Source organism: Nomascus leucogenys, chromosome 19, assembly GCF_006542625.1.
Source record: "Nomascus leucogenys isolate Asia chromosome 19, Asia_NLE_v1, whole genome shotgun sequence".
NCBI classification, from domain to species: Eukaryota; Metazoa; Chordata; class Mammalia; order Primates; family Hylobatidae; genus Nomascus; species Nomascus leucogenys.
The window spans coordinates 1,502,195-1,515,456 of NC_044399.1; the positions used below are offsets into that span (position 1 = coordinate 1,502,195).

Consider the following 13,262-nt stretch of genomic DNA (forward strand, 5'->3'; position numbering starts at 1 on the left):
GGGTGCCATCCTTGTTATCTGTGGCCTGGGGTGGCCCCAAAGCTGCTCCTGGGTGGAGAAACCCTGGATGAGGGCCTGAGGGACAGAGGCAGAAATGTGGGCACACTGGGGTTCCAGGGAGCAAATCGTCCAGTGCTGAAGAGACCCTCAGGACTTGGGCTCGTGATTCCGGTGAGTAGTGAAGTCGGTGAAGGTGGGAGACGGTTTTGAGAAAGACTGCTTTTTTTCTCAAGTTGCTTAGCTTTATAGATGAGAGGGCCAGAATGATCTCTGCCCCTGCTTTCTAAGAGAAGTGAGCTGTAACTGTCAAAGGGCACAGAGCTGGCATGGCCGTGCCTGCTGGGCCTTCCTGACCATGGGTGCCACGAGGGCTGGAGGGGTGCTCACCATTGCTGGCCCGCTGTTTGATGGTCAGCATCTGCTCTCCAGAAAGCTTTGCCTTCTTCATCGCTGATGTGGCTCTCGGGCATCCTGACAAGCTGTGGACAAGACACAGGACGGCCATTAGTCAACTGTCTAATGTCCCAGCCCTGCAGGGAAGTGGTGGTAAGCAAGATGTAGAACGGCATTATTTTATTAGGTTGGTTGATAGCAAAAGGCTGTCTGAAAATGGGAAAGAGCAAAAAGACCAATGCATACAGTATGACGGTTATGCACACATGGGGTGCATGTGTGTGTGCATCATGTGTGTGTCCGTGTACTCATGCATGTGGTGAGCACTGATCATGGGCGCTCGGCTGTGGCTGCCTCTCAGGGGGGTCTTGGGAGCTGGGGCTCTGAGAGCAGAGGAAATCTGCCCTTCATTGCATAACTTTCAGAGCTTTTGGGAACTTTTGTAGAGTGATAATATTGCTTAAAAATCTTTATTATGGGAAGTATCAAGCTTATAGAAACGTTGGGCTTAAAAGTTAATTTCAAATATACAAAAGTAGAGAGAGCAGAATAATGCACTCACCCCAAATTCAGCTGTTATCTCTCAAGGCTAGTCACCTGTGCCCCTCCTGCTTCCCCAATCTCAAAGGTGAAAACATAACTGCAATCTCCTTATCTCACAATTTTTAGCTGGTTTTCTAATATCCACAGCTATTCAGTCTGTTTTCAGACTTCCCAGGTGTCTCTTCACTTTTCTCAGACACTGGTTTGTCGACGTCAGGATGCGTCTCAGCTCTTCACAGTGCATGTGGCAGACGTGCGCCTCCGGGGCAGGAAGGCGCCTCTGCCTCCTTTTCTGTCCTGTTGGGTGTTTGCTGAAGACGGCGTGTCCTGCGTGTGGAGCGCCTCTTCCTGCAGTCCCGTGCCTCGGCTTCCTCACAACTCCTCAGTCTCCAAGGGGCCTTCCCTCCCTCCCAGGGGCTCCTGGACATGCTGGTCAACTGGAGTCCTCACTGTGCTAAAGGCCAGGGGCCATCTGGCCCTTAACTGTGGGTGAGGTGAAAAACTTCTGTATATGATGCTTTTTTCTTTTTTTTTTTTGAGACAGAGTCTGGCTCTGTCACCCAGGCTGGAGGGTAGTGGCGCGATCTCAGCTCACTGCAGCCTCCGCCTCCCGGGTTCCAGTGATTCTCCTGCCTCTGCCTCCCAATTACAGAATTACAGCCTCTGGGATTACAGGTGTGCACACTACCACGCCTGGCTAATTTTTGTATTTTCAGTAGAGACAGGGTTTCACCATATTGGCCAGGCTGGTCTTCAACTCCTGACCTCAGGTGATCTGCCCGCCTCGGCCTCCCAAAGTGCTAGGATTACAGGCATGAGCCACTGCACCCCGCCTATAATGTTTTATATATGTATATGACATATGTGTTTATTCTCTCTATACATAATATTGTATTTCACCTGTATATTAAGTGTTAGATGGACTGTGTCCGTAAGTGGTGTGATGATGTATTAGGGATATATCTAGAAACACTCTTTACTAGTGCAGGTAGATTACATAATTATTAGAAATATCTCTTTAATATCTGCATTAATATAATTAAGCTTTCTAAATATTATTTTTGTAATACACTTTTTTTTAAAATTTTTTTAAGAAAACAGGAAAATTCATAGCAGAAGGACTTGATTGTAATACATTTTCAACTGGGGATATTAGCGGTTGTTTTGGGGGAAATCCTATCTTTGTATAAAAATATTTTCAGTATTCTTCATCCACACCACAGGTCCAAGTTGTTATTTTTTTGATGTGACGTTTGCATCTCATAATTATAATAGAATATTCATAAAATTCTAAATAATCATTGCTGTTGCCTGTGTCCCCTGAAAACTCGTGCACTGAAATCCTGACCCCCACCGGGATGGTGTTAGGAGGAGGGGCGTATGCGAAGTGAGGAGGCCTTGTGATGAGATCCGTGCCCTTATAACAGGGACCCAGACGGCTCCTTCACCCTTCTCCCATGTGAGGGCAGAGTGAGAAGGCGCCGTCCACCAACCAGAGAGCAGCCCTCGCCAGATGCCGAATCTGCTGGCGCCTTGGTCTCGGACTTCCAGTCTCCAGAACTTGGAGGAATAAATTTCTGGTTTCTACGCTGCCGAAGGTGTGGTATTTGTTTTTGCAGCCCTGGAACGTCTAGGATAATCACCAGTATTTGTTGCTTATACCAGAACTCTGTGGCTGTGAACTGCTGGGTTTGCTGAGATGTTCCTAGGTTCAGTGGGAGAAGGAGCAGCGGGGACTTTAACCCTGACGTCATCAGCTCCAGCATCATCAGCTCCAGCGTCATCAGCTCTGGCATCATCAGCTCCCGCGTCCTATCCCATCCCAGGGCAAGCCACACGGGAAGCCCCGGGAGCAGAGAGGCCTCTGGGAACTGGGTGGCGTGATGGGGTGGGCACGGTGGGCGCCCTGGCTTCTCCTGCTTGCCCTGACTGCATCCCCAGGAATCCGGACAGTCCCTGAGGGGGTCCTGGCTCATGGTTCCCTTTGCTGTTTTTTTGTTCATTTATTCATTACTAGACATTGGCACTGCTGCTTCTGATGGAGCCTCTCACCCTGCCTGCTGCTGTTTACGCTGGAAATCCCTGTGCTCCTCAAGCTCTCTTTAGTGTGGGGCGTGAATGAACCCCTTGCGTTCCTGAGGGAACAGGCTCCTCTTCACTCCTCCCTGATGCGGCCTGGGCAACAACCTGGCAGTCGTCCCCACTCCGGGGTACCCTCCTGGGTCTTCTCCTGCCTCCCCATCAGATCCCAGCAGGATGCCCTGCAAATCTGGCTGGGGTGGGGGCTGACATTTCTGCTTCCCTAGCTTATCTGTAAATCTGCTTCTGATGGCAAGCTGGATATTTTCATTTGTAAAATAAGAAGTTCTCAAAAGATCTGTTAAGGCTCTCCTAAAATAGGATGCTTGGATTTTAACGCCACTTTTCCCCTTCCTGCCGCTGGACACGCTGCGGCTGTCACACACATCTTCCTGCAGCTGTGCCTGCGCTTTGGCCCCCGCATCCAGGTAGACTCTGCAGTCGGTGACTACATCTGGCAAGTCCTTCGTGAGATCAGGAGGCCCATGGACCTCACACCGCACCGCCTGATGCTCTAACACACATCAGACGTGGAACTGGCTAGGAAAGAGTTAGGCAGTCCTGTTTGCTCACTTGTGAAATGAGAATAAAATATAGAATTCACTGTGCTTGTGAAGTTTAATGAAAAGAATATGTATTCTTGAGGGCAAGGATTAAAATGCACTTTTTTGTTCACTGCTCTGTATCCCCATGATGCAAGAGTGCTGGAGATAGAATAGGTGCCCAGTGACGATTTCTGAAAGCATAAAATGTCTGAATGCACTCTGTGATGGCTCAGTGAGTGGGGGCCCAGGGTGAGTGTGAGTGTACCCAGGCTCTGGAAGGTGCAGACTGAGCCCTCAAAGAGGCCTGCGGCAGGATTCTGCAGTACTTCCAAGTTAAGAGAAGACTCTTACCCAGGCGCGGTGGCTCATGCCTGTAATCCCAGCACTTTGGGAGGCCGAGGCGGGCAGATCACGAGGTCAGGAGTTCCAGACCAGCCTGGCCAACATGGTGAAACCCTGTCTCTACTAAAAATACAAAAATTAGCTGGGTGTGGTGGCAGGTACCTATAATCCCAGCTACTTGGGAGGCTGAGGCAGGAGAATCTCTTGAACCTGGGAGGCAGAGGTTGCAGTGAGCCGAGATCGCACTGCTGCACTCCAGCCTGGGTGACAGAGCAGGACTCTGTCTCAAAAAAAAAAAAAAAAAAGACTCGAGTGCAGCTGCCGCCCTGGGCTACGATGAGAGGAGGGCTGGGGTGAGGGCCTCCTGCAGAGGTCCTAAGACTGTGACTGTAGGACGAGGGTGACGCCTGGTGGGTCCACGGTGCATCTGGCCCAGCCCGGCTCAGTGTGACCCTCACAAAAGCAGGGGAGCAGCTCCCATCTTCCGCCCTCTGAACCTCTCTCGCCTTCCGCCGTCCGAACCTCCCCAGCCCTTTCGACTTTCCCTGTGTTTGCGAATGGCACTGAGGGGCCAGGAGCTGCAGGTGGGGAGAGAGGGAGGGCCACAAAGGCCCGCCTCCTCCTCCTTGCCACCCTCCCAGTGAGCAGCCTGTGCTGTCTGCGCCTGAAACCCCTCCCTTCTCTTCATCACTTCAGTCCAGGTCTGTGCTTCTCCCTCAGCGAGGCCCCTGGGCCTCAGCCTGGGTCCCATCCATTCCATCCCACAGCTGAGAAATGGCCCCACGGGCTCAGCTGTGATTGCCCCCACCTCCCCAGGAGAGCTTCCAGCAGCTTCTCTGAGAGCAGCTGCCAATGCTGGAATATTTCCTAGAGCACAGGTCCCTAAACCCCCTGCGGTGGCCTGTTAGGAACCGGGCATACAGGCGGAGGTGGGCAGCGGGGCGAGGGAGCATTCTCACCTGAGCTCCGCCTCCCGTCAGGTCAGCGGCGGGATTCGATTCTCACAGGAGCGCAAACGCTACTGAGAACTGCGCCTGCGAGGGGGTCTAGGCTGCGGGCTTTTTAGGAGAAGCTATTCCTGGTGATCCCAGGTGGAACGGTTTCATCCAGAAACCATCCCACCCTTCTTCTGTGGAAAAATTAGCTTCCATGAAACCGCTCCCTTGTGCCAAAAGGTTGGGGGCCGCTGCCCTAGGCCTTTGCGACGGGCTCTTCTCACACGTGCTGCCTCCCCCTGTCCACTCATGAATTCCCCAGGCCAGCGATCTTCTCTGCCGCTAGGTGAACGCCCCTGGCGCTCCCACTTGAGTTTGCTGTCCCGCCCTGTCCCCATCCAACTGACCTCCCAACTCTTCACTGTTTTCTCCACAAAGCAGGGCCCGGCCTGCACCAGGAGGCCCTCCCGGCCCAGGCTCGGGCCCACCACAACGCTGCCTTCCTCGAATCCCCTCCGCCCTGGGGCACAGCCTCCCGGGACCTGGACATGGGCGGTTCACATCCTTGGTTATCTTTTCCTCTTCTGCTGGTCTGAGGGTGGTTCCTCGGAATGCCGACCACATTGCTATGTGTATCCAGGTGTGCAGGAGCCTTTGCAGATGGGACGTGTTTAGTAAAAATGCACAGCATAGAAAATGGAAACTGACATCATGTCAGTGATTTTTCCTTTAGGATTCGGCTTTTGCAGAAACTGTCCCCAGCCTCCACCTCACTGGGGGTGCGGAGCTCCCCAGCCTCTTTCTCTTTTATGGGTCTTGCTGCAGAATTTTTAAAGATCTGCTCAGTTAAGTTCTTCAGGGCAGATCTCACTTTCTTTTTCCCACAGTGGACTAAACGCTTGCAGAATTGTAGGTGCAGGTCTGGCAGAGAGCATTCACCCATGAACGAACAACTCCTTAGCGGTGGGGCGAAGAGTGGAACCTCGTTTCCCTGGCTCTGCTCCAGGCTTGCTTCTTGGGGATTCTTGTTACCTGCAACCTAGGAGCTCCAGGGAGAAGTGAAGTACGGGCTTGGAAGTCAGACTTTCTCTGCTAAGTCCTGCTTCCGCTGCTGACTTATTCTAGTGGCCTCTCTAAGCCCGGGTGTTTCATTTGTAAAATGGGAATTTAAAGGCAAACAAATTCCCTACCTCGCAGGAATATTTTGAAGGTCAAATATAGAGAAAGGATATTAAATGAGAACCACGAAAGGCAGATGTCAGGATAGCCAGGCCTGGGAGAACAGGTGAGGTTCCGTCCTGTGGAATCAGCTCAGTGAGCTCCGGCTGCCGCAGGCCTGGCTCTCTGGGGGACACGGTTGAGAGCCTGAGGTGAGGCCCCTCTGCGGCTGGGCTTGGTGCCCCAGGTCCCAGAGCCTGGCTATGTTGGTCCGGATGTCTCTGCCGCTTTCGCTGAGCAGCATCAACAGGCCCCTTCCCCGTCCTCTCTGTCGCTGGGGTCCCTCCCTGCTCCCACTCGTCATGAGGAGGTGCATTGGCTTCTTCAGCGGCTCTTGCCTCATGATGCTGTCAGCTCCACCCCAGCAGGGCCATCCCTGTGTCCTTTCCACCCTCTCCACTCAGAATCACGGTTCGTGCCTGGGATACCACGGGCCCTGGAGGGATATCTGTCGTGTGAATAAAATAGGAAGGACAGTGTCCTGCCTCTCAGTGGTCAGGAAGCAGGAGGGGCCGAGAGGCCGAGCTGCTTTCTGGCTCTGATTCTGAGGAGGGAAGAGTGTGGGGGTGCACCCCACTGGGTACACCTCCATGGAATCCTAACAGCCACCCCTTCCCCATGCCCTGCTCCCGGAACTCCTGGCCTCTCCACACCAGACAGTCGGCCAGGCCAGTGTCCCAGGGCTGCCTGGCCCATCTCTCCTTTGTCCTGTATTTTATCTTTTCTGGTTTAGAATTATTTTTTGTCTCTTCTTAGCCATAGATGGCTTTTCCTGCATTCAAACCCTTAGACTGGGGAGTGGCTCCCTGTGCATCAGCACGCTTCATCACCAATGGAACGCCCTGTGGCACAGTTATCTCTTTTTTTTTCTTTTAAAAATATTTTAATAGAAACTAGGTCTCACTATGTTGCCCAGGCTGGTCTCGAACTCCTGATCTCAAGCGACCCTCCTGCCTCAGCCTCCCAAAGTGCTAGGATTACAGGTATGAGCCACCACATTCAGTCTTTTTGTTGTTGTTGTTAAGAAATAAAACAGAAATTTTGATGGCTTAAAGTCCCATGTTAACAATTTTGTATTATCCATTACTAACACATCACACAAGCACTTTCCAGCTCAGGTAGTGCTTGGGGACCCCAGGCAAGCGATCATTCTGAGCTACGCTCTGTGGATTAGCAAATGAAGCAGAAGCACTTGGGGAAACCAGACAGGCCCCGCGGACAGCAGTTGTGTGGTGCCCGGCAGTTCCTGGCTCAGGAGCAGAGCTCCCCGCCGGGTTCCCAGAAGCTTTGGGCTCCAGGGGGCACCCCCAGAGGAGGGAGGGAGGAGCCGCTTAAGCCCCCAGCACCACTCACGATGCTTCCTCCCTCCTGTTTTAGATCCAGCAGAGAAACCAGCCTAACAGGGAGGAGGTGCTGTGTGAGGAGCCAAGGACATTCCCAGCAAATACTTTCACAGCTTAAAAGCCGCAGCCAAAAGCAGCTGCTGAGGCTACGCCAAGACGAAGGCGCATAAAACGAGGATGGACATGGTGCACGTTGGCTGCTTTGACTTGACTTCAGGGAAACCCCGTCACCCACGTTCTCTTGCTTCAGGCGCTTCTTTCAAGGCCACTGAGTGAGCGCAGAGTGACAGCTGTGGCCCCCCAGGGGGTGGCCCTGTCCCGTTCCTATGCCCCAGTGTATGCACGGGACCTCACTGCCCGGCTGGCGGCCTGGGGCCTGCATTGTAGGGTGAGAGGTAGACCAGAGGACCCCGGGGTCCTGCCAGTTGGTTGCGTCCCAGGGTGGACCCCTGTAGTCAGCAGCAGCCAGGGGTCCCTGCAGACAGCGTGCTCCAGAGGGGCTGCACATGGCCACCTTCTCCTCAGCTCCCCATGGGGGCCTCAGCTCCTGAAATCATGCAGTGTGGTCGGAAGGTGGCTCCTGCTGGGAGGTGGGCACTGGGGTACTTGTCCACTCTCATGTCGAAAAGGCCCATTTTCTCATGACTTGATTATAAAATTCCTTATTAAGAGTATTTAGATAGTCATCTCTATTAGGCATCTCCCCATCCTGGCTTCTCCTACCTTGAACATAAATGAACAGAACTAAGTTATGTGTGGTTAATGAAGTGCATGGGAGAGAACCACCCAGAGGACCGACCGCTCCAGGAAGCAGAGGCCACCAGTGCAGGGAGGCAAGTCCCCCATGGGTGGGGGGATAGGGGCGCCACACGGCCGGAAAGTGCAGAGTCCACATTCCTGGACCCACACTGCGGTTCAGCACTGGCTTTGCCCACAGTCTCACGCTGCCTCTCTTCACTCTCAGTTAATAAAACTGCCTGCTGGGAATGACAAATAATGGTGTTATTTAAGGAGCAGGAGCCTTCAGCAAGAGTTTGGGAAACTAAATTAGGAAACAAAGACGGGCCTGAAGAATGATGCATTCTGTCCAAATGCAGCTGTGTCGGTGCCGCCAATTCCAATCCAGTGACTGCACTGCCAGCTCAGATCCAATTTGGAAGAGAACCCTGTGAGCGGGCCCAGCACGGCCCTGGTGCAGGGACAGTGCCATCTAGCGGTGGCCTGGGGGCGGTGCTGGTCCAGGGCTCTCAGGGGAAAGTCCACACACCTGGCTCAGCCAGGGAGGTCAGCCCACGGCTGGTCTCGGGTGGTAAACTATAAAGAGGGTGCTTACTATTTTATTCACATGTTAGTTCTGAACGTGAGACCCAGCAGCCTGTTACAGAAACGCTTCTCCAATTAAAGTCAAGTGCTGCTGAGTGTAGGTTTGGAAGTCACCAAGTTTCAGTGAGGGGAAGTTCCGGGCAGCAAGTAGTTAAGTGGTTGCTCCACCCGCTTGCCCCAGGCCCCAGACGTCTGGCACCAGGCGTCAGCACCGGGGATTCCAGATGAAGGTTCTAGGGAAAGCTTTAGAAGGGCTTCAAACCGAGCTCGGGGGAGGCCCTGACATTTTTTATCAGGACATCAGCCTAGAAGGGCCTTTTTCTGGAGAACATTACAGTTGGAAATAACTAAATAAGTGAAATTTTCGAAGGGGGATATGGCTAACAAGACACAGAGATTGGGAAGAAAAATAAGTAATTTGAGAGGAGGTGGGAGTGTGTGTAGAAGCTTTGTTGCACCTGGAAGGTGCTGGGATGAGAACTCAGTACAAAGAGCTCCAGGTGGGAAGAGCCCAGCCATGTGCTGTCTGCGATTCAGTATCCTCTGAAAATCAGCTGCACACAGCCAAGGGCAGTTTCCTTCACACCGAGTTTCACTCTAATAACATTTTATTTATTTTACTATTCCCTATTCCACTGCTACTATTTTAATACTCTATATAATATGTAATTTATATGAGACGCACACTCCGGGTGTATACATACACTATTACTGTATATTTTAATCCTATTCTTGTCATTGATTGACTCATGATGACGAGAGCATCTCCTCAACAAGCAAACGTGCATTTGGTGCAGCAGCCACAGCCTCTCCTGCATTTGCCCCGGTCCCCACGAGGGCAGCTCTTCTGTGGTTTGTTTCCCGGACTCTGGCCCCAGCATATGTGAGGAAGGGCAGGAGGGTGTTCTTGGAGCTACGTGACATTTCTGCCTCTGACTGTGTATCACATCTGCTTCCATCTCAGTGGGAAGCAATGACATTGTGGTCCCTTCTCAAGCCAAGATCCAGAATTTGGAGGTTTTTCCCCTAAAAATATTCTGTGCCAAACAGGATGCTCTCAAACCATGGAGAGAGGGAAGTGTTTCTAGAACAGTGATCTCTGTGCCAGGTGGATGACTCGGCCACAGCCACATGGGCAGGTGGTGCAGGAAGTGCAGCCGTGGGTGGCTGTGTGACCACCCAGATGGCCCCCAGCTCCCAGCTCCCAGCCCAGGTCCCTTCCACTGGGGTGCACGTCCACCTGCCTCAGGAGACAAAGGTCCCTCTCAAAGCCTGAGGGATGGCAGCTACCCACACAGCTCATTCCTGCAGCCCAGGGAGGCCACCTGCCTCCTGCCCAAGGGATGGATTCTGGAGCCTCTGCTATTCAGCAGTGACAATCAAAACACTGTTAGGAGAAGGAGGCCTGAGAAGAGACGTTTTGAAGAGCCACTTCCATAGGTCGTCAAACTTCCTATCTCTATTCACTCATCAGCAACACTTACCTCCTGTCCTCAAGCACAGTCCTAACAGGAGGGTCATGGCAATGCTAACAGCAGTGGTGAGCTGCTGTAAATGCTTTACTTATCACATGCTGGCATGCTCTTCAGACTTGGCCCACTGCTCAAACAATCTATGACCATCCCATTTTACAGAGGAGAGAACTGAGATGCAGAATAGCTAACTTGCCCCAGACCATACAGTCAGAAAAGGCAGGGCTGAGTTTACACCTAGGCCATCCAGCACCAGCCTCACTCTCCACTCCTCCTCCTGCGGCCTCTCTTTATGCACCCGTGAGTGACAGATGCTACACTCGGGCCCTGCCAGTGCAGTTTGGGCAGAGGTCCCTGTGAATACACATGCCCTACAGGGATGCGCATGATCCGATGATGGGATGCTCTGCACCATTACAGAGGGAGGTGGAGTCTGCATGGGGTTTAAAGACAGACATTTATTTGAAGGAGACAACGAGCAGCGGAAGGGCCGAAGAAGCCTGAGCAGCACGCCTTCAGCTTTGAATTTAGGTCTGGGTGCAATCAAGGGGCAGAGAGACAGGGAGCTGGAGGGATGGGTAAGAGCTTATTAGGGAAGATCTCAAGTGCCTTACAGAGGAGAATGGATTTGGCTTCTAGGCAATGACAAAGGATTGGAAGCATGTAATCCTGGCAACCACATAGTAGAGTCTGCTTGGTAGAGAGCTCACTGGCAGCAGCATGGAGGATGCTTGCAGAGGGCAGAGCGCAGTGGGGGGCCAGCGAGGAAGCTGGCAGAGGGGCCTGGGAGAGGAATGAGGGAGCACAGCCTGAGGCAGCAATGGGTACAGAAGAGAGCACCCACTCAAGAGGAGTAAGAAGGGCTGGGTCTTGGTCACCCATTGGATGGAGCTTGCTGCTTTTGCATTCCAAATTGATAGTTTGGTTGGGTATAGAATGCTGAGTGTGCAATCATTTTCCTAAGAGTTTTGAAGGCATTGTCCTATTTGATTCTTGTTTCCAGCATTGCAGTTGAGTACATCTCTTAGCTTCCTTTTCTTTTGTCTCTCCCTTTGTCTCTGCTTGTCTCTCTCTCTCTCTCTGTATCCCCATTCCAGGTTCTCAAAATTTCATGATGATGAACCTCTGTGTGGTTGGCTATGACAGTTTTATATGTCAACGTGGAGAGGACACAGCATCCAGTTGCTTAATCAAATACTTATCTAAGTGTTGCTGTGAAGGTATTTTGTAGAGTGACTAACATCTACCATTGGTTGGCATTGTTGTTGTTGTTGAGACAGGGTTTTGCTGTTGTTACCTAGGCTGGAGTTCAGTGGCATGATCATACTCACTGTAGCCTCCAACTCTTGGGCTCAAGCAATTCTCACTCCTCAGCCTCCCAAATAGCTATGACCACAGGATGTGCCACCATGCCTGGTTAATTTTTAAATTTTTTGTAGAGATGATGTCTTGCCATGTTGCCCAGGTTGGTCTAAAACTCTTGGGCTCAAGTGATCCTCCTGCCTCCTCCTCCCCAAATACTGGGATTACAGGTGTGAGCCGCCACACTTGGCCTAGTTGACTTTAAGTAAGGAGATTATTCTCAATACTCTCAGTGGGCCGGACTCAAGCAGTCAAAAGACCTTAAGAACATAACTAAGGTTTCCCCGAGGAAGAAGAAATTCTCCCTGTGGAATGGAACTTCTTCTGACCAAGAGTTTCTAGGCTGCCTGTCTGCCCTACAGATTTTGGACTTGCAGAGCCAGCCCCAGATGGTGTCAGCCAGTTCCTTGTGATGAACCCATCCACAGATAAATCCTACTGGTCCTGCTTCTCAGGTAGAGCCCTGGACGACACAGAACCATTTCATAATTGCGTGGCTACTCAATGAGGCCTTTATATCTGAAAACTCAAGATCTCTGCCATGGAGATTTTCCTTGATTTCTTTCTTTGGGAATTTTCTTTCTTCCATTTTCTCTACTCTCTCTACTTCTTCAGAAACTCCTATTAGTTGATTATTAACTCTCCTGAATTCTTTCTCTATTTTTTTTAACAAAATCTTTCATCTTCTTTTCTCATCTCTTTATAATTTATGGGATATTATCTCAATTTTACATTTGAACTTTCTAAGTAAACTTTTTATTTATTTTTTAAAATAGATATTCGTATTCTCTGAATGTTTCTTGGGTTATGAATACAATATATTTTAATGTTCTTTCTGTTCTTTTCTGTCTGATAACAAATTATACGTTTTTAAAAAGATTGCTCCTCTTTGCAGAAATGTTTCTGCTTCCTCTGAGCTTTTTTTTGCCCCCTGGTAAGGCTGGTTTGTTTACTTGGTTTCCGCCCTGTTGTTTACTGCTTGCCTTCAGTGGCCGAAGTCCTTGGCTGTTCACTAATACTTCCCAGACACTGGTGCCTGGAGGCCCTTTATCTTGAATCTGTTGGTTCTAGAGAAGAGGCCCCTGCTCTGTCTGGAGTGGCAGGGAGTGGAGAAGGCAGAGGAGCAGGAGGAGCCGCTGGATTCCCGGAGCCACACGGGACCAAGGCCTTGGGGCCCGTCCATCTCACTTGATGTTCCCATCTTCAGTACAACGGCTCATGCTGTTTCCAGCTCTTCCTAGGACCAGCTCCAGAGCTTCTGTTCTAGCTTATCCTTCTGCTAGAGAAGAAGGAGAGAAGGAGGCCTGTGGCAGGGCATCCAGGAGTCGAACCCCTCTTAGACAGTTCAACTAGTCCTCTGTTTTCTGACCAACTCTGAATCCCCACTCTAGGTCCCAGCCTCTTTTCTATGGAGGTTCTGCATGCTCTTCACTCCTCTTTTTCTGGGTTTTCTTCACTCTTTCTCTCCACCCCCATCCTCTCCCTCCCCTGCCAGCTCCTCTGCAGGGAGCTGAGGCCTGAGCCACATGTGCTTGGGCTGGGCGGCTCCCAGTGCCTTTTGGATGGGATGGCCTGCACTTCCCTTCCTTATTTCATTATTTAGTTGCATTATATTTGTGGGTTTATAAGAGGAGAGCAGGTCATTTTAGTAGTGTTTTAAGATTTAGTGGAGATATATGTGATTTCAGTCTGTAGAGTTTGGCTAGG

General features: G+C 51.2%; 1 protein-coding gene across 21 annotated transcripts in view; it reads right to left on the reverse strand.

Annotated features, from left to right (window-relative positions):
• Positions 1-13,262, reverse strand: part of MYT1L (myelin transcription factor 1 like) — a 531,685-nt gene that overhangs the window by 18,368 nt on the left and 500,055 nt on the right. For all 21 annotated transcript variants that reach the window (XM_030799643.1, XM_030799637.1, XM_030799642.1 and 18 more), the window contains one exon: positions 388-479. In XM_030799643.1, the coding sequence (XP_030655503.1) occupies positions 388-479 (92 nt within the window). The remainder of the gene's footprint in view (positions 1-387; positions 480-13,262) is intronic.